At 43.7% G+C, this 20,894-nt stretch overlaps 1 protein-coding gene across 1 annotated transcript in view; it reads left to right on the top strand.

The window, feature by feature from the left end:
- Positions 1-20,894, top strand: part of Khc (kinesin heavy chain) — a 103,098-nt gene that overhangs the window by 63,510 nt on the left and 18,694 nt on the right. The window contains exons 3-11 of the mRNA XM_037429305.2: positions 6,489-6,562; positions 10,361-10,465; positions 12,133-12,181; positions 12,322-12,377; positions 12,768-12,855; positions 13,620-13,744; positions 14,264-14,368; positions 15,911-16,059; positions 17,170-17,318. Of these exons, the coding sequence (XP_037285202.1) occupies positions 6,489-6,562; positions 10,361-10,465; positions 12,133-12,181; positions 12,322-12,377; positions 12,768-12,855; positions 13,620-13,744; positions 14,264-14,368; positions 15,911-16,059; positions 17,170-17,318 (900 nt within the window). The remainder of the gene's footprint in view (positions 1-6,488; positions 6,563-10,360; positions 10,466-12,132; positions 12,182-12,321; positions 12,378-12,767; positions 12,856-13,619; positions 13,745-14,263; positions 14,369-15,910; positions 16,060-17,169; positions 17,319-20,894) is intronic.

The following is a 20,894-nucleotide window of genomic DNA, read 5'->3' as shown; positions in this document are numbered from 1 at the left end:
GGACTGCATAGCCATGTTCCACCTCGGCTTTAGGGGGAGTGGGAGGCTGGTATAGCTTACGGAGGGGAAGTTGGGCCTTTTGCACCATACTACAGACAGACGTCCATGAAAGCGGAGCCGTAACTAGGGGCGTGTTCAGGTGGCTCTGACACCTTTCATGCAAAGTTTTTTTTTTTGTGTGTGATACTAAAGCATTTACACGCCTTCACATCAATGACCGCTCGCCAAAGCCAATCATTCTACACTTAAACACGCCCCGAAACATTTACTGCGTGGAAGTGTCCCATACCTGGATTAATGGATGGATTGATATGGCTGTACCCTTTAGATCGGGCGGTGGCTAGCGTCACCTAGCAGTAATACTTAGTGAACCAACAACTAGATTCATCATTTTTTTCCTTTAAATAGTGAAGTTGAGGACTGGTACTTTGCAGTGAAGGATTTAATTTTCACTCGTGCCTTGATATAGCTGCCAATCAAAAATAACCTCTTCTAGTTATTTATACCAGCTTAAAGTCTATTTTGCCCTCGCTGTCCCTAAACCCCAGGGCTTTGAAAATCTCTGCGCCATCATCATAAACTATAGGGTGAAGCCCTCTACACAACATTATCAGGTGTTCGGCAGTTTCCTCCTCCTCTCCACATGCACTGCATACCGTGTCTACCCCTTCGTATTTAGCCGATAAGTCTTGGTTTGCTATACTCCCGTCCTGGCCTCAAACAGTAGAGAACTACCCCGAGTATTATCATAGATCCTTTCCTTGACAATTACTGCGTAAAAGTTCGATAGATCTCCAGTGCGGACATCTTAATCATGCCAATTCTTCACATATCGGTCTCCGTTTCCTTCATAACAAATAGTTCGTTTTGGTTTGGCCCCCTGCTCTTTCTTAAGTACTTACCCGTTAATTTTCTGGTTCGCTTCCTCCATTTTGTATCGACATTCTTCATGTACAAGTAGCTGAAAACCTTCATGGCCCAACGCTCCTCCCCGATTTCTCTCAATCGCTTCTCAAACTTTATCTTGCTGCTAGCTTCCCTGCCCTCGATTGATGTCCATCCCATATCGCCTTGTATTCCCTGATTTAGTGTATTCCCGTGAGCTCTCAAAGCAAGCCTAGCTATTCCACGTTGCTTAATTTCTAATCTTGTTTGAACCTCTGTTTTCATGGACAAGACCGCATTGCCGAAAGTGAGACCAGGAACCATGACCCCTTTCCATAGTCCTCTCGCAACATCATACCTATTCTAATTCCGCAGTGTCCCATTTTTCATCCCCTTTCCTGAACATATTTTGCCACCTTGCGGGGTTTGGCGGAGCTTATTTTGCCACATTCTGCGTCGCGCCTTGCGAAGAGGCCAGCTCGAAGACTGCGTAATCCGCGTAGCCACACGCGCTCACCCACTCCCGCAGAGAAAGAGAAAGGAGGGGTCATCAAACAGGCAATACTGTCTGTCGCGGCACACAACCTAATGCCATTTTCGGTTAAAGAACAGGGGTTTGTCGTAGCTTCCTGTGGTCGTGCTACAGTTGCGTGTGTTTTCCAGTAGTGCAGGTCTCTTATTTTCTGGACTTCATTTTTGACGGGGTATATGCAAAAAAAAAAAAATGAAGACCTTCATTGAAATTAATTAGGTAGTACGATACTAGCATTTCTGTTCCTTACGTGAAAGTGCCCCATATACGAGAGGGTAACAAAGAACATACTTCAGAGAGAGATGATTTCGCTCAATCACAACTTAGCTAGCCGTGGATAAAGGTTGCTTGAGACTGTCTTTCTTTTCGCTCTGTAATGTATTTGGTACGAGACATTTTCCGAACCGCGTGCGTGCAATCGCACTCGAGCAGCGAAGCTGTGGTGCAATGTTCAGGAAAGCTTGGTCTCTGCAGTTTTTGTAATTTGCGTGTATTGGTGCCTTGCGAATGGAATAAATATGAGCGTTGAGACAGTGATGTAACCAGGTTGGATCCCTCCCTTCGGAAGTGTTTACGTTTTGTGCGTGTATATTGTCGCCCCAACTTTTGTGGCAGGTCAGGTGAATATATATATATATATATATATATATATATATATATATATATATATATATATATATATGTATATAATATGCGCGCGCGTATACGAACACATGGGGAATAGGGATTGAATTTCTCCCCCCCCCCCCGATCAAATTTGTAGCAACGCCACTGCTCGGAAAGAACATTCAATCCCCTCATACTTGTTTGTTGTTCATGGCGTTGTCTGAATGTGTTTTGAAAGAGGGGAAAAAAAAACTTGCTGTGAGCATCTAGCTCCGGAAAGCCATTCTTTCGCTGTATGTCTTTATGGATTACTATATATTAATTTACTCGAGCGCAACAACGTGTATTTATGGTCCTTTTGAAACTGTACGGCGCCTGCTCATTTGTCGAGACCTGCGAGCTGGCGCCGGCCGTGCCCACCTGCGGTTTCCCTGGCAGAAAAAAAGGTGCCCTCCTCGCCCTCCTTCCTCTCTGCCGGCGTGGCGGCGGCGCTTGCGCAAAGTCGATTACGTAGTTTGGAGGAGCGCTTCGCGTGACGGCACGTGGTCGCCCTAAGCCTTGTCTGGGCTCCGAGGACGACACGAGGAGAAAAGAGCGGTGGCGGCTGCTCCTTTTTTTTTTTTTTTTAACGACCGGAATTGTTCGTCTCGTTAGTACTCGCGCTGCCCCTGGCAAGCTGCAAACTGCAGCGACAGGAAAAGAGGGGTGGCCGCTTTCGCAACATTTCTTTTTGTTTTTAAAATAAATTGTAGTGGCGCTTCGTTATGGCACCCATTGTCATTGCCATACACACATTTAGGGTTAGGGCGTGTCGATCACTCGGATCGTCGCCGTACCTGTACCATATAGCTGAGCCTCAGCGACAGGGGTGTCGTAATGCGTCGTCCCTCCGATAGGCTCGGTTTTTTCGCTTTCTGTCGGTGCTTGCGTGCCCTTGGTGCTTCCTATAACTACTGAAGGAAGAAGTAAGTGTCCGAATGGCTTTTTGTTCGACGTGCCGGGGAAACAAACTGTGGTACAACTTGCGTAACTGCAACGACGCGACTGTCCGTGTGATTATGAAACATTGCAAATGTCTTTGAGGGAGTTCGACAGCGGCAAGTCTGCTGTTACTTACAGGGGAGGCGAGGAGCGAAATTAAATGTTTGTGCGCCCACGCACGCCTAATTGTACGCTCATTTTCTCTCTCTGTCTCGGAATAGTACTCTGGTTAATGAGGAATTTTAGAGTTAGCATGTAACGAAAGAACTAATCTTATCGTCGGGAGTGTGGTAAAAAACCCGAACCGGTTTGCCATAAAACGCGAGCATGGTTCAAAAAGCTTAACTATAGCCTATGTATTAGCGTTACACTAAACAAAGACACGAAATATCATCATACTCAGCAACGTCGAAAAATTTTAGGTTACATCTCCGCCGCTAGGATCTGCCCGACGTGGTGTCGATCGTTGCACCGGATGTTTATACAAAACGTTTATGCAAGCGCAATGCCTCGTTCGTTTCGCAGACAACGGGGTCAAACGTACTTCACACAAGTCGGTCAGGTGATCGGGCACGTGGTGTCTGTATACGCCTGGCCTTCTTATACGTGGTGCTCGTTTTGATTGCTTACGAATGGTTTCGGTTGCGACCGTGTATTCGCTGTATACCGCGTTTGTCCATTTCGGTAATCGCTTTAGCGTGTGCGAGACAGTTTTCATACTCGAAGCGAACGCCATCACCCGCGTATAGCGCTACAGATTGCTGAGGCAGCGAACTGAAGACGCCGACTCTATTACTCGCAAGTGAGCTAGCAATTGTTCCAAGTTATATACGGTCATACACCGCATCTTTGTTTGCTTCCATCCACAGGCCACCGCGCTGGTGGTGGTGGTAGTGGTTAGAAGATGAGAAAAGGCACCTAATTTCTGCAACCCGGTCGGGAGCACGGCGCAGTGCCTTTGGCCACCGCGCTGCGCCTCTTTATAGTGCGGGTACTCATCTTTTCCTTTCTCCCGAAGCAGCGCGCGCCGTTAGTTTCCCCAATCGCCCTTTCTCGTAAATTCCTTCCGCATTTTCTTACGAATGCATGCGCCGAAGAAATTCCGGCCCCGCGCAGTGAAATGTGCGTGTATACTGTGTGCACACACACACAGCGTGCGCGCCTGTTGCTCGTAAAAATGCGCTGGTGCAGCACGCACGCTCGCATCATGGTCGCATGCACACGCGTTTTTCCCCGAGCACCGACGCCCTCTCTCTGTACAGCCTGGCTGCACGCTCTGATTGGCGCTGGTCGTCAGCGCTCTTTTACTTCTTTTTTTCTTTCAAGCCGGCGCTGGCAGCCGAAGAAGCGCACGGCTACTTTCGCAATGCGATCGCGCGTGTGTGTGTGCATACCCCGAGCTCGTGTTTTGTCTGGCAGGGGGCTCTTCTTGCATGGTTGCACTGGGTGGGAGCTTAGAGCAAGGCGTATATAGTACTGCAGAGCTTGGCTGATTTCGAGTTGCAGAGAGAGAGAGAGAGAAAGGGGATTGAGGCCAGCGAAGGAGTAAAGTCGTCGATACATTGCGCCGGCTTAAGATTTTTTCCGGAGGTGAGAAATCGTTGACGCCCGAGCTGTCGTGGCGAGGAGGAACCGATGTATAATCGTTCGCGCTTGTATACGAACGCCGCGCGCTCTCGTGCTCGCTTTCATTAGCGGTACTTTTTTTTTTTTTTTCCCCGTTGATTCACGCGCCGGTCGTTTTTCTTTCGGCTTCGTGTTTAAACTGGCGATTCTCTTTACAGACTTGGCATTTGCTTACACGTCTTCTCGCCGTTTGGTGCGATCTCTTCTTCTTGATGAGAGAAGTTTGGGAGGTGTGTGCATCGGGAAGGGTGTATACTACGGCGTCCGCCAAACGCGTGCCCGACACGCTTCACCGAGTTTCCGACGCTCGATCGTGAGCGACGGTGACCAGTCGGTGTAGTGTAATGATAAGCCTTGATCTGTTTTGCTCAGCGCCGGCGAAATAGGCTGTCTCGTGTATATAGTGCTCTGTTTGTGCAGACGCGTAAATGCGCTCGTTTCATGGATACAGCGATCGTGCGACGCACGTTTCTCGTGGTTGCCGTGCGCACAGTTTAGTTTTGACGTGGTTCGCATGTGTGCAATGCGTGGAATCTTGTATATGTAGTGCATGGCTCTGAGGGTGCACTGGCAGAGCACTTGCAAAATCCTGCCCTCTTGGAATATATGTAAGGGAAAGAAGTGTATACCTAAAGGCTCGTTTTTCCGTGTTTAGACAAAATATTAAATAATACCAAAGAATGTATAGGGGAAGTTATGAGATCAAATTGTAATATAATTGGGAAGAAAGTGGAGGAAAAAATAACTTGCCGTGAGCAGGAACCGAACCTGCGGCCTTCGAATAACGCGTTCGATGCTCTACCACTGAGCTACCACGACAGCTATCCCCCCAACCATTTTATTGGGTATATATGTGAATATAAACGTGGGAGTGTCAGTCAGCGCCCTCTGTAGCACCGGCGGCGAGTGTGGCACACTCTTTATGAGCCAATTTGGCATCACGTAGCACGTGAAGTTATTACGAGCTGGCAGCTGACCAATAGTCCCCCGTATACAACCTAATGGCACCAAGTCTGTCAGTACGAGACCTTCGATGAATAAGGGAAAGAAGTGTATATTTAAGGGCTCGTTTTGACACAATATTAAATAATACCAAGAAAGGTATAGGGGAAGTTATTAGACCCAATTGTAGTGTAAATGTGAATAAAGAAAAAGTGAGTGAAAAGATAACTTTGCCGTGAGCAGGAACCGAACCTGCGAATATATGCAAAACTGGTACACATTTACACCAATGGAGTGAGCCGTGCACAACATACTCTGTGGCGGTAGTGTGTGGCGGCTTCAGTTATTCGCGCAAGCGCACGTGGGAATCTTCTGCACGAGAACGTAGTACCGTAGGTCACCCGATCGCCTCTTTCTGTCGTTCATGACAGATATAGCTCAATGGCACAAACTGCGCGATTTATTTCAGTGGCACGTATAGATATTCCAGCTTTCATATATCACTGTGATGTACAAGTACGTCTATTAAATGTTTTCCTATAAAGTTCGTGTGTATATATATATATATATATAGTCCCTGCATGACTCCTTCCCGCCATAGACGCGGTGAAAAGGCGCGTGCTCACTCTGCATTGCACTGCCCGGTCTGACTGAACACAATCATGCATTGTTTTTATTTCTCCCTAGCCCTTCCAACATTTCTCTAAACAGCGTACGTTCAGCCGCGTTCCTTTGTTTTTTGTTAACCGTCCGCGGCGAATGCCCTTTTGTTGTGCCGTAATTGCGTTCTTTTATGCTGCGCCGCGTTATGGTCGAAGACGCGGCTATGCGCTGCCGGCATATGTATAGTAGGTTGTTTTTTTGTCTCGCATCTATTCCATTCGCCGATTGTTTCTTTTTCTCTCTCTCCTTGCAGATGTGCTCATGGGCTACAATGGAACCATATTCGCCTACGGCCAGACTTCCAGCGGGAAGACGCACACAATGGAGGTGGGCACTTCTCGTTTGGACTGCCCCGCTGTGGCGTTATACGGTGTTGCGTGTCTTGCGTACGTCTGTCGAACCTCCGTGAGCGCTCCTCGCGAGCGACTCGATGGCCAGCAACGGTTGAACGATGCTTATTTTTTTTTTTTTGACAAAAAAAAAAGCTTCCACTGACCCGGCTACGTGACGTCCTTGTAACGTATGCGGATTGGCCGCTGGCTTCAGCGTAGCCAAATTGCGTAGCCAATTGCTTCAGCGTAGCCAAATTTGTTCAAATGCTTTATTGTGCTTAGTCAGCGTGCTCAGAAAATTCTGCCGACTGGTAGTCGAAGCTCTCGAGAACACACGAGCCGAACATCACAGCGCGGCGCGTGGCCTGCAATTAACAATTAATTTCTCGAAGTCTGCTAAAAATCGTTCCCTCTTCTGTGTGCAGGCAGGGCCAGATACCCTAAAGAACCCCAGGTGGTCTAAATTTCCGGAGCCCTCCACTACGGCGTCTCTCATAATCATATAGTGGTTTTGGGACGTTAAACCCCACATATCAATCAAATCAGGGCCAGATACCCAAATGACTGCGCCGCATGCGCAAGTGTACGGCGGTGGGCTGATTTGGGCGTCGTGCGTTGCATAGTTATTGTGGCCGCCGCGGGAGGCCGCCACATGCCCTCGTGCGTTCAAAGAAAAAAAAAGAACAAACCAATTACAGTTTGCAACAAAACAATCACTCTGCTCGTACTTGACGGATTCTAAAAAAAATTTCGTAGTGGTCGATTGGTGGCACAATAAGCTCCTTTAATGAAGCCACTCGATGGTTCCTTGGAATGTAGTTTCAGGGCCCCTTTAAACTGCATTACTTGCAATTTCAGTCATTGATGAGGCTTATAACGGGGCTTCTGGGCAGTGCCTAAGCGAGTTCTCCAACTAAATGTTTTAATTACCTTAGCTTGCTAATCATCACTCTCCTGATTAACTGAGCCACATACTATTCCTGTACATGCAGAAAAACAACACCTATAGTTTTCTCCATGTGTTTGTGGTTTAGTTCTCTGCTTGTTTTCTCTGTTATATGCACTCTTATATATTCAGTTAAGAAACATATGTATTTATAGTCGGCACCTTGTTATATTAATCTACTGTCCCATTGTTAGTAGTGTTGTCATTGTAGTCTACACTACGCTAATTCTTTTTCTGATCTTTGCAACTTCACTGCTACTTTTCATTCCAAATGCCCAATTTCGAGATCCACATAGCTGCTTCACTGCAGTCGTGGCCCTGTCTTCTGGTGTAAGAGCATTGACTGCCACACACTTGTAAATTCTTCGAGAAGTAACAAAAAAAAAGTTTAGTGCTGAGGATTATAAACTTCAAGAATTAAGACAGTTTTACTTCCAACATAACAGTTGGCATTCACCCCAGTTGCAGAGTGGGAAAATTCAGCCTGAAGGTGCCTTATGCAAGCATGCATAATGAGAAGAGATATTTAGAGTAGCATAGAAACAAGATAAGGAGATAGCATACTGGTTAACATAAAAGATAGATATATACGATGTATACATGTGCATGTATAAATGGAAAAATATGTTAACTAAGAAATAATGATGTCCGATCCTGATACATAAATTTTTGAATGCTTGCTCTTTTCAGGTTTGTAGTAGTACTTAGCTGCAGTTTAAGTATTTAAAAAAATCATTACATGCTACAATCAAAGAAATTTGTAGTTTTAAGAAGAGATGGCAATCTTCATTACAGTTCACATAAAATAAAAAGCTTAGTGCTGGCAACTCTTTTTTACAAAAATTAGTAAAATCAGTACCCTGCTTTTGATTTATGCTCAAAAGATGGTTTGTTGAAAGCAAGTGACAGTCTGCCAAAAGGTTTGTGCCATCAATGCACTAACCATTTCTTGTGGACTCTGGTTTTAGGATGGCCTATGTTTTCTTAACCTAGAGTAACTACTTGAAAAGTTCATAGCACATTCATTTGAAAAAAAAATATATATATAGTGCAATAGGCAGTGCTGATAAATCATACTGATAATTCAAAGTGGCATTCATTATTTGATATTGGAGGACGAATTCTCCAGTGACATTACACATTGAACTAAGACCATCCTGCGGCGCGAACACTGCTCAGGCACCACGACTCCCAATATCAGAGAATGCAATGAAGGCTGTGAACTGTGCTTAGTGCTAAGATTTGCAGAGCACGGGGGTATTGTTCTTCATGGTAATGATGGTGCTACGTCAAATGCAGTAAGATAGTTCTAGACGGCAGGAATGCTGCAAAGCCATGGCAGTATCAGTATTTGTTTGCCTGTAACTCATTTAGTACAGGTCACATTCAAGGCTTTGTTGAAATACCCTAAAATAATGAAGCATGCCTCACAGTTTTCGTGAAAAATGCTAAAAGCTCCCTTTTGGGGCTAGCCGGTATTGTATGGTACTTAGCACATTCTTTTGGTGCCCTGTACTTGTAGGTTTAAAAGTGTCCCATTCTGTGTTGGTCTAGCAAACTTTTTGGATATGCACTCTGTTCACGTACCTTTAGTGATGAATGGATACAGCGTGAATCAAAGCATGCAGTAGATTCAGATAGTAATATCGTGCGTATGTTTTTATTTTGTATGTATGCTGCTGTGTCTGCAGTATACACTTGTCAAGTTTAGTTCACATTAGTATTGAACTCGAATAACTTATGAAACCTGAGCGTGATACCTGCTGCTAATATTACAGATACGTGCATGTACTCTCCTATATGTGAACACATGCACAACCGAAAGATGCAGACAGTTCCTTATTCCTGCAAAGAGTTGAATATTGCCTGTGCTCAGAGCTCATAATATTAACTTTTGATGATTCTAATAATCTTAGTTTAATAGGCTGAACATGAAAATTCCACTATTTTCTGTATTTCTGTATGGTTGAACAGAGATCTGACCAGCTCTTTGCCTGTTCAATTCTAAGGATAGGCCAATCAAGGACTATGGATTATAGGAGAGGGATAAAAATGAATTCTTGCAGAGCATTGGGTTTGCATACAAAGTGAAATTTGGGGCCATATATACTCCAGCATTTGGAGTTGTTGAGCTCACAAGGAAGTAACTCGGCAGCCCTTCCTTAGATTGGCGCGCAGTTTACTTACTAATACCTTACTTACCCTTTAATAACTTTAGTTCACTTGTTGTAATTCCAGTCTGCGTATCGACCAATGAATGGTGCCAAACCAGCAAAGGCAAGGACCAGTAGTTAGCAGGAAACGTTTATGCTTTAATAGAACTATTGGTAATCTGAAAGTCCTTTAGGTGAAGTAAGCTTGGGTTTGCTTTGCATGGGGTGTAAGAGTCATGCCTTTACTCTGGTTTCTATAGAATCCCATCTCAGCTCATCATAATGCCTCGAAATTCTGTGTACAGTTCCATGAGATTAAATACACATCTTTTTCTACCAAAAAGGGATACAGCTGGGTTGTATTGATGATACTGTTTGCCTCATCTGGTTGCACAATGATGGCCCTACTAATATGTTTGGTGTCATATCACACCGCCTGCATCTGTGGTGTAATGCTGCCGATTCTCATTGTTACTTGCAAGTTGCAATACACTGGCCTGCTCGTAGCCATGGTGGCAGGTAGTCCACTGGAGTGGTCTTACATTGGAAGGCATGTCTTGGAATTGATCAAAAAGCATTAGTAGCCTCGTAGACACTCCAACATGTAGAAGTAGAGAGTGGCGGTCTTAAGTGTTCTCTTTTTGTGTAACGTAAGTCTGAACCCCATGGCGATTTGATTTGCTTTTGTTCGCAGGGCGTTCTGGGAGATTCCTACAGCCAAGGCATCATACCCCGGATCATTAACGATATTTTTAATCACATTTATTCAATGGATGAAAATATTGAGTTCCATATAAAGGTTTGTATTTGCTTATGTTTTATTTTCTCTGCATGTCAGTCTCCCCCCCCCCCCCCCCCTTTTACAACGAAATCTGTTATGAGATCAGAACACAGGTCACGCGTGGCACCGTAGTTGTCCGTCGTCGCCGGTGTCCGTAACCAGTATTGAAAGAAAAGGCTCAATAAATAAAAAACATTATCTACACGATAGGATTCAAACCCGGGTCCACGACATACCAGTCCATTATTCTACCACTGAGCTATGTATGCCTGTTCTTGGAACTCGTTTCTAAACTGTCCTTGGGCAGGCTTGATGTTTGCAAGGGAATCTCGTTAATATGAGTAATAAAGCATTTTAGAATATCAAAGGAACAGTCAGGTGTCACACAATGCGAATTGTGTAATGAGGGGGTAGTCCAATGCTCCAACACACTAGAAAACTTGTTCTTGATCACGTATAAACTTCGGCGCATACCTACTTCAGGCATAATTCTTGATCATCGTCAGCCACTGCATAAAATATTGCACACAATTCCTAACAAGTGTGTAACGGATACCACGCTTCTCCAAAAAATGACGAGAGATGGCATGGTGAATGCTGGCCTAATACACAAACATTATGATTATTTATGGCGTATTGGTTACCCAGCAATCAATTGTAGCAGTTACCCAAAGAGTGTTTAGAAAAGGCTCTGAAAGGTCGATCTTCTAGCTTTCGTTGTGACTGTGCTGCATGGTCTGCGCAGGCCTGGCGTTTTTCTCTTATAACTGTTGAACCTTGATATTAGATTCACTGATATAGTGAATTATCGGATATAGTGAAGCAAATAAAAATTTTCCAGGTCTTTTAGTCGACAATCACGTCTATGTTTTTCAAAATGTATTAATCAAAACAAGTAAACTGGGCACACACGTATCAAGTCAGTGCTCCTGTTGGAAGCTATAAATAAACATTTTATTGGCAATGTTACTTATCTAGGACTGCCTCATGTATGTGCCAGAATTCTGGAATGAAGTGGGAAAGAACAAAACAGAACGACTTTTAGTCTGCTTAGTTTAATGTGTGTCGTTTGTTCACACTGTTACTGAAGCACAGAACACACCCTTGCCCGAAAGCTAAACATATATATTAAAGATTGACTTTTTGTAGATTCCTGGCTAGAGCTCAGTGTTCGCACGTATGCCTGCATGATGCATGCATGTCAATATTCATTCAATGTTCACTCATGCTTGCACGTCAATGCTCACGTTCACTCACTCACTCTACACTGTTACCTGCTGTCGAATGTGAAAATGGAAGTGCACTTTTGGTTCTTTTCTCACGTTTGCATAATGTGGTGGCACGATAATGCACGAAATAAAGCGACTGACATGGACGTGCTGCTTGCTTCATTACATTGAGAACTTTTAACTCATTACAAACATTATTGGTGAATATTAAGCAACTTTCTAGACATTCTGTAGTAAGTATGGTTTCGTGTGTTTCACTGAGCTTCATCGTTGCACACAAGATGGGGAGAACCATTTGCCATAAATGGCTAGTTTACTTTTTATTATGCATGGCTAATTATTTCTTGCAGTTTGTGAATAGTTTAAAATTTACTGGTATGCATATTCAACCAATTGTGTTCTCATGCTAGTATGATGTGATAGGCTCACAGCCTCATATTTCTTGTTTTCCTGCAGGTGTCTTACTTTGAAATTTATCTTGACAAGATTCGTGATCTCCTTGATGGTAAGCTGCTGTTGTTGCGCTACTTATATTTTTATTCTTTTATGGGCACTCTTGTCAAGTGACAACATTGCTGTGTGTAGAAATAAAGAAGATCCATGTGTCTATTTTATGCTGAGAAGCGTTCTGACAATTCGTTTCAGTTACAAAGACAAACTTGTCCGTTCATGAAGACAAGAACAGAGTTCCATTTGTCAAGGTGAGTTATGTACCCACGTATTCTGTTGCCTCCATCTAGCGCTTGTCCTCTTGCTTGCAGTGTTATAAGAGCAAAATCCAAGCTCTGAGTGCACATGCAACATATGTGCAGAAAGAAACGAGGGAACAAATTGAACGGCTGCTTGTCGCGAGACGAGTGACCACATTAGTTGCAAAAAAAGAATGATTTCTTGACTTTACCTGCGTTCTTCTAAACGTAACACTTCAGTTAACATTCATGGCAACGTGACTCAAGTTTTAGAAGGTTCCACCAAAGTCAGCACTAATGTTCATTACTAAACAGTATTTCTTGAAGAGTCAGAATAAGTAAGTCTGTTTTGTGGTCAGACAGATTTAACGTTATAACTGCCTTTTTTTTTCCTATCATTAGGGTGCTACTGAGAGGTTTGTCACCAGTCCTGAAGAAGTGATGGAAGTCATTGACGAAGGCAAAGCAAACCGACACATCGCTGTAACAAGTGAGCCACTTTAGATATGCTTTACGCGAAAATTCTTGGTTCTGCAATTTTCTAAAATGTGATCAGTTAACAAAGCAGTCTGTGTTTACTTTGAGACGTGAATATTAATGAAGTAGTTAGCACTTTATGATATCTGAAGCTGAAAAGTATATTTTGTGTTCCTATATGCTGTCTCTTGTGGCAAAGAAACATATGTATGTCTGTCGATATTAGAAACGGGGCAAAAATGGGGTTTGTTCATGAAGCTTGCCAACATAGTATGACAGCTACATCTATAGCAGCACAAGGCCCTCTTATAAAACAAAAAAAAAAGATTTATATTTTGTAGGGTTCCTTTTCTCGAGCAAGACAAGAAATCTACCACATTTACACCTTTAGCTCATCTTAGCTGCACAGAATTGTAGTGTTTGCGATTTGGCCATGTTTGTACAAGTGCTCCAAAAATAAAATGGAACAAGTGAACTTTGGCCAACCTACGCGACAATGAAGAAGGGCTCATTTTTAGGGGTGTTTGCATGGTGTTCCTACGTGTTGTGTGTTGAAGATGCAGAATTGCAACAACTTAAATTCCTCCCTAATTACTGGTGGTGAAGCAAAAGAGAAGGCATTATAACTAATGATTTTAACTGGGGTATTTGTCTTTCTTTAGGGCACATTTTATACTTTGTAGGGAAGGATTCTGGAAAGCTTGATTTGGTGGGGCGGGGGGGGGGGTGGATGGATCCTCTGCATTATTCAGCAATTGTACACTTTTGTTCCTTCAGACATGAACGAGCACAGTTCCAGAAGCCACAGTGTGTTCCTAATCAACGTCAAGCAGGAGAACCTGGACGACCAGAAAAAACTCAGTGGCAAGCTGTACCTAGTAGACCTTGCTGGCAGTGAAAAGGTACACTGACCATACCCACAGATGGCTTTCCTTTTTTCTAAACATTCCCAATTCACTTCTCTGAATAGTATATTGGCAAAAGATTGTTTTTCTGGTGTGTACAGGACAATTGCAGTCTAATGGAAGCATGTGAAAGTTTTGTCCAGCACACATAAATTATCAAGCATCAGAAGCATGAGTGTGCCCTTCCCCCCATTGTACCCCTGTTGCCATACCTCAGCAGCCCCTATTATTGACTGCATTTTGGTCAGGAATGAGGTGTAAAATTCCAGAACAAACCTTGCCCAGAAAAACTTCTGAACTTTGGTCACAGCAATGACGCATTTTAGGTTCTTGCATCTTCTGACAAGAAAGCAGCTGCTGTTAATAGCTCACGTAGTATTATGGCCATAATTCTTGTCTATTCCAGCGTAAAATATTTGCTGACTAGAGTGAAAGAAAGGCTTTCTCTTACAATGGGGCACAATCACTGCTAGGCAGTAATGTACAACATTTAAACTGCATGTGTTGCTCTTACAGGTCAGCAAAACCGGAGCCGAGGGCATGGTTCTAGATGAAGCAAAAAACATCAACAAGTCTCTGTCTGCATTGGGCAATGTCATTGCAGCACTTGCCGATGGAAACGTAAGTCCTTTCTAAAATAAGCTTGTCACTCTCCTCCGGCTGCTTTTTTGTACTTCGAAGTCTGTTACAGTAGCAGAGGCAGATTTACTGCGATGGCTTTTTTGATTACCATGTTTAATCCAGCACACTGCTCAAATAAATAAAAGGGCTTTGGAACGTGCATTGTGACAGGGACCCCCATGGTGAATGTACAGAAAATATACACCCATCGTATGTGGTGGTCGTGGCATAATGTACAAGATTATTGGGAAGTAATATCAGGCTCTGTTTAACACATTCCCATGAGGACATTGATTCATGTGAACTTTAAAAGACCAGGTCACAAAAATTAATACAGAGCTATACACTAATGTATTAGTTGTAACACATTAGTGAGATGATTGTGTATAGTTTCAAAATACTTAACGTTTCTTATTTTGGGTTTGCATTAATAAAGAGTAACTCAGTGCTTCTTGTTCCATGCTGTAGATTTGTTCAGGGCTATTAGAAAAACACTGTATAGAATTTTTCCAGTAAAAGAAAGAAAAAAAAAGAGACGATTGTTGTAACTGACAAAAAAAAAATGAATAGAAGATGTGCTTCAGCCTATCTGAAGTATTCTTGCACAGAGCTTCTTGGAACAGGCAAACGCTTTACGCCGATGTACACATCTTAATTTAAATAATCTTTTTAGAATTTTAAATGTGCTATAGAAAGAGAACGCCATTCGTTAAGGTCTTGCTATATTTTGCTTTATTTAACTTTTTTTGAGTCTGCTTCAGCTCTGTCATTTCTTTTACAGCACTCCCAGCAAACTTGCTGGCAATTTCTTCTGTCTTGTTTCTTTTGCTATTATTTATGACTCTGCAGTTTTCCCTATTATAGCCTATATGCCCCGCCGCGGTGGTCTAGTGGCTATGGTACTCGGCTGCTGACCCGCAGGTCGTCGGTTCAGATCCCGACTGTGGCGGCTGCATTTCCGATGGAGGCGGGAATGTTGTAGGCCCATGTGCTCAGATTTAGGTGCACGTTAAGGAACCCCAGGTGCTCAAAATTTCCGGAGCCCTCCACTACGGCGTCTCTCATGATCATATAGTGGTTTTGGGACGTTAAACCCCACATATCAATCAATCAAAAGATTGTACACACAGACCATATAATTACAAGAACTGTAAATAAAAGCAATGCAATGTATGTACTCGTCTATTCACACTTTTGCTCATGAGAACTATACCTATGAGTAGTAAAAAAAAGCTTATAAAAGTACTATATGCATGCGGTTACTTTCAGCAGCATATCAGGGGGCTTTAACCTCTTATGAATTAATTTTGGGCATTCGTCTTATTGAAAGAAGCAAGCAGATGTGACTTAGTCTTAAATTAAGCAAGTCAAAGTGCCTTTTCAGTGACGGTAACGGTGTAGTGACTTACTGGGTATTTTCCGTCGTACTGCAATGTGCACCTGATTTCAACTCCTGGTAAAACGTTTCATGACTATGCTGTGCTGAGAGTGAGATGGTGAACAACATTTTTTGAAATTGTCACTGTTCATTTTACTTTGCAGAAATCTCACATCCCTTATCGAGACAGTAAGCTAACAAGAATTCTGCAAGAGAGTCTTGGAGGTAACTCTCGGACAACGATCATCATTTGCTGCTCTCCAGCATCCTTCAACGAATGTGAAACCAAGTCTACGCTAGAGTTTGGCAAGAGGTGAGAAATGTCTGCCTCTCTAGCACATCTAATAAGGTATCGCTCTATTCTAGCAAACAAATGTATCAGCACTTTCTTTTTGCACCTGCCTTTTTAGGTTGTACTGTGAAGACATGTAATGAGCGTAAGTGCTAAGAGTGGAAAAGCAATGCTGACATTGACATTATGTTAATTGGTAGATGGCATTAGTTATCATTCATGTCACCTCTTCATTTTGATTAAAGGAAGATCTAGTTCTTTATGCAATTAATAATAAAAATAATAAATATAAAAACCACTATCATCATAATTTCTGGTATGCCAATTTGTATTTCATTGCGTTTTGATGCTGCTTAATTCGTACAAGGCTATGCACAAATTTTGACTCAGTTGAATCTTGTGGCAAAGCAGCGCAATTTACTTGTGAGACGGTAGCCATGGGACACTACTGCAGGTAGTCAAAATACACCCTCACACTAGACTTAATGTTGCCATGTATGTTTATGCACACTGCTGGGTATGAGAACCACGAGCCCAGTCGCTCAGTTGCATCTTTGTCATTCAGAATGCAAAACTACGGCAAGTCGGCAACTGATGTTACAGCTTGTAAAACATTGTCTACTTTCTATTCTGGTGTCTGTGCTTCATTTGTTTCTCTTTACATATTCTGCAATATCAGTTGAAAGAATGCTAGTTAATTTCTCACATGCTCTTCTTAGCTTTATTTTCTGTTGGCTTGATGTTGCAACTAATGAAAAACAATCGCCTCGTTTTACTTTATTCTTTTCACCAGAACTTTTCACCAGTCTTGTCCCATAGTACCTTGTTTTATGTGTGCACAATTTTCTATAGTAAATTGCAGTTTCGCACTCTATCATATATCAATGAGCTTCAAGTCGCAGAAACTTCTGTGAGCTTCGGATAATGAAAACTTTGTGTCCTCATTAGATCGAAATTATTCAAATCAACTGTGTTTCCGTACTGGCTTAGTGTAATACATAACGCGCGAGCTTGCACTTGTAGAGCCCTCGTGCCACATTTTGTTCACTCCCTACCATCTGTGTTGTGTCTCACGTTTCACAAATAGGCATATTGTTATAATGTGAGCGCTGTGTGGCTGCTGGTACGCAGGGCCAAGACGATCAAGAACACTGTGATTGTCAACGAAGAGTTGACTGCCGAAGAATGGAAACGGCGATTTGACAAGGAGCGTGAGAAAGTGGCGAAGCTCAAAGGCCAGCTGAGTCGAGCGGAGTTTGAGCTGAGTCGCTGGCGCAATGGTGAGGGCCCGATGACGTGCCTGTTCCATTTTGGGCAAAGCCTGGGCCTTGCAGTTGTCTCCTCCTCTTGTTCTATTCTTTTATAATAGCAGTCTCAGACTTACTGGTACAGGAGCCTACATTTGTTGGTGTCAAGTCCAAGATGTAGAGTAGGTAAACTTGTGATAGAGCTTACCGTGATTACATGCTAAAGCAGAATATTGAATCTTGTATTTTGAACAGTTCAGCTGGTTAGGTCATGCCAGAGTACAACAATATGGTATAGTAGGATGTTTAATACTACACATTTTCAAGAAACAGGCTTATAACTGGAAAAACAAAAAAGGAAAATGATTTAATTACTTAATTTCGCAGGCGCTACAAAGTTAACATATTGATTATGCTCAGTGAAACCCCCTCTGGTTATATAAATAAATACACAAAAATACAAATAGAAAGTACTTACTTTTATTTGCCCAGTTGGAAGAATTCAGGACACTCAAGTACTACATCGTACTGATTACAATAGACATATTTGGTGACTAGAGGATAAGAATGATGTAGCTGGTCTTTCAATGATGTGTCCTGCAAGTTCGAATAGTAATCATTTAGGCGGAGCTTGCTTGTTAAATATGGCAACTCTGAACTTGCATTCGATGTAATTTTAATTTGTTCGTGCAGGTATGTTGTACAAATAAGACTCTCATAATAACCCTGAGCGTTCACTTTTATCCTTGCTGCTATCTATCTTGCATCCTGTTCTGATCACCATGTCCTACACATCTTCACAATGCAGTTAGTACTACTAAAAATGAGCACAAAACTTGTTAGCTGAAGTGTAATAAATGGCAGTTGTTTGTAAATAAGGATTCGTGAAGCCCTAGCGTGCACAAGCAAGCTGATCGCGAATTGGGCCTTCAAAACAGAATAGAGCAGTTATAGTATTGATATGCATGCCAACAAACCAGTATTAATTCGATTTCGTAAATACACTCTCATTTTTCTTACAACATGGCAAACAAGGGAGCTAGACACTCACTCCGTCTCTGATGGAGTCCGCCACTTACACAAGGGGTCCCTGAAACTCCTAAGGCTGGAAACCACTAATATAGTAGTCGCCGACCGATTTTTCGGACCTGGCAGGGACCGAAAAAAAGTACGAAAAATCGAACAGTCCGAAAAATTCGTTTTCGCCAAAAATCTGAAGTTTATTGCATCAGGCAGGTTTAAAAAAGTCCTTGATGCTGCCTTGCCTCAAACTACGCTTGAAGGCAATTTGGTTTGCCCGTATTTGGGCCAAGGTGACGTCGTCGCCGTAAAGGCTCGACAAAATTGTCAACGCGTTGGCGATCTCCGCTGCCGACGGCTGCGGGCGGTCGTCATTGTCGTCATCCGAGCCGCTCTCCGGCTCCGGGACAACCTGGCGAAGAATTTCGTCGTCAGTGGCCTCCGCGCACGAAACAATGTCGTCGTCCGCACGAGTGAAGTCTTTAAATGTCATTGTGGCTGGTAGATTCACTCCTACGCTGCGCAGGTCGCGCATTAGGTCCTCCCCGCCATCGGTGCCGTCCGGGTCATCCGCCTCGGACTCTTCAGCAGCAGTGAACCCGGCATGCCTAAAGCAATGCGCGATGGTATCTGGCTTCACTGCCTTCCAAGCTTCGGCTAACATGTGGATGGCGGCCAGAATGTCAACCTTGTAGGCCTTCCCATTGTCAAGGCACAAGACGGTGCGGCTGAGCAGGCGGGCACGGTAGTGTACCTTGATGTTTCGGATCACGCCTTGATCCATTGGCTGGAGCACGCTTGTGGTATTAGGCGGCAAAAATTCTAGCCGAATGGCCTCAAGGTTCGGCACGCTACCGTGCGCACCACAGTTGTCCACAAAAAAGATTACTTTTCTGCTCTGTCGCGCAAACTTGCGGTCAAGTTTGCGTACGTAATTTTCAAACAAGGACTGAGTGATCCATGCCTTGGAATTACTCTCGTATTCAACAGGGAGGGTTCTCACAGCCTTAAAACACCTCGGGTTTCTCGCCTTCCCAATAACAAGAAGAGGCAGTTTCTCCGTACCGGTGGCGTTGGCACCTACCATGACTGTTGTGCGCTCCTTGCTGAGCTTCCCACCGGCGCATGAATCCCCCGAAAATGATAGGGTACGATCTGGCAGCATCTTAAAGAAAAGTCCCGTCTCGTCACAGTTGAATATGTCCGAAGGAGCGTATTCTTTAAGCAAGGCTTGCAACTTCGTGGCACGGTAATCGGACACAATAGTCTGCTCCACCGCTCCGCTTTCACCGCTCACTTTCTTGAACAAAATTCCGTGCCTCTTCTTGAAGCCACGAAGCCATCCGTCCGTAAATTTGAAATCCTCAATGCCCATTTTGAGAGCGAACGACTCGGCGTTTTCTTTTAACAAATCTCCCGACACGGGCAGGTTCTTTGCCAAAACTCCTTTAAGCCACAACTGCAGAGCCTCTTCAACGGCTGGATGAACGCCCTAACTGTCGTTCTTTTGGCTCTTGTTGTGTGAATTCTCGAACGCTGTCAAAATCTTAATGCGGTTTTTGACATAGTCGGATACCGTTTGCTTGGAGAGGTGGTATTCTTTGGCGACATCTAGCTGCGAACGTCCACTCTCTATTAACTTGATTATAGCAGCTTTCTTCTCCAGCGTCAGGGTCGTATACTTACCACGCTTCTTCACACCGCCTGGCTCCCGCGATGGCACAGATGGCGGAGCCATGGCACCGAGAACACAAAATTCGATGCCGCAGGTAGCCGCTGCGAAGCACACAACGTCTCGACGCTACGCGACACAACACGTGCAGAATGGCGACTGACAAAAGCTGCAACGACAATAAAAGAATCCTTCTTTCGCCTCCTCCCCGTGCGATGTGATGACGATAGTGCTGACTGAAGACGAAAAAACGGCATCCATCACCGCGTCTTTTAAAAAGCAAACACGGCCTCCGAAACTTGAAATATGGCGTGCGCATTCCAATCTCGGAGGCAGGAAAAACATCTGAAGACCAAGCTTAGCCAAGCCGACGGAAAATCCAACATGGCGGCGTTCACAATGGCTTGGGGCGTGGCACAAAACGAGCGATTTAGTCCGAAAAATCGAACTTTCAGGGGCAAATTCGCCCGAAAAATCGGTCGAAACAATACATTAGCTCTATGGGATCCCTGACAATGCATTTATGAAGTCCGGAATATCCAACAAGTCCAAATTTTTGGAGTCCGGAAAATCGGTCGGCGACTGTATTTGAAGGAAACAGACTATTTTTCTAATGCCTGTTTCGTGCCCTCACTCACTCTATACCCGCCTTCCGATTTTCTTTTTGCAGCGAATTTTTTTTTTCACCGGCCTTCTCGGCAACTTTTTCAGTCGACTGCGCATTGAAGTGGCTTGGGCCCGTGTGGAGGGAGGCGGACCAACTGATTATCACTTCATTATTGTTTCTCTTATCTCTATTTTTCCTCTATCTTCTTCTCCCATTACCCCATGCCCTGTGTCGTGCTGGTGAGGTGTCCACCCATGCACAAGAGACACTTGCGGCGGGGCACTTTTTTCTTTCTTTTCCTTTATTCAAA

The sequence above is a fragment of the Rhipicephalus microplus genome, chromosome 1, assembly GCF_043290135.1.
Source record: "Rhipicephalus microplus isolate Deutch F79 chromosome 1, USDA_Rmic, whole genome shotgun sequence".
Taxonomy (NCBI): domain Eukaryota; kingdom Metazoa; phylum Arthropoda; class Arachnida; order Ixodida; family Ixodidae; genus Rhipicephalus; species Rhipicephalus microplus.
Note: the sequence above shows the minus strand (reverse complement) of the source record. Positions and strands in the feature narration are given on the sequence as shown.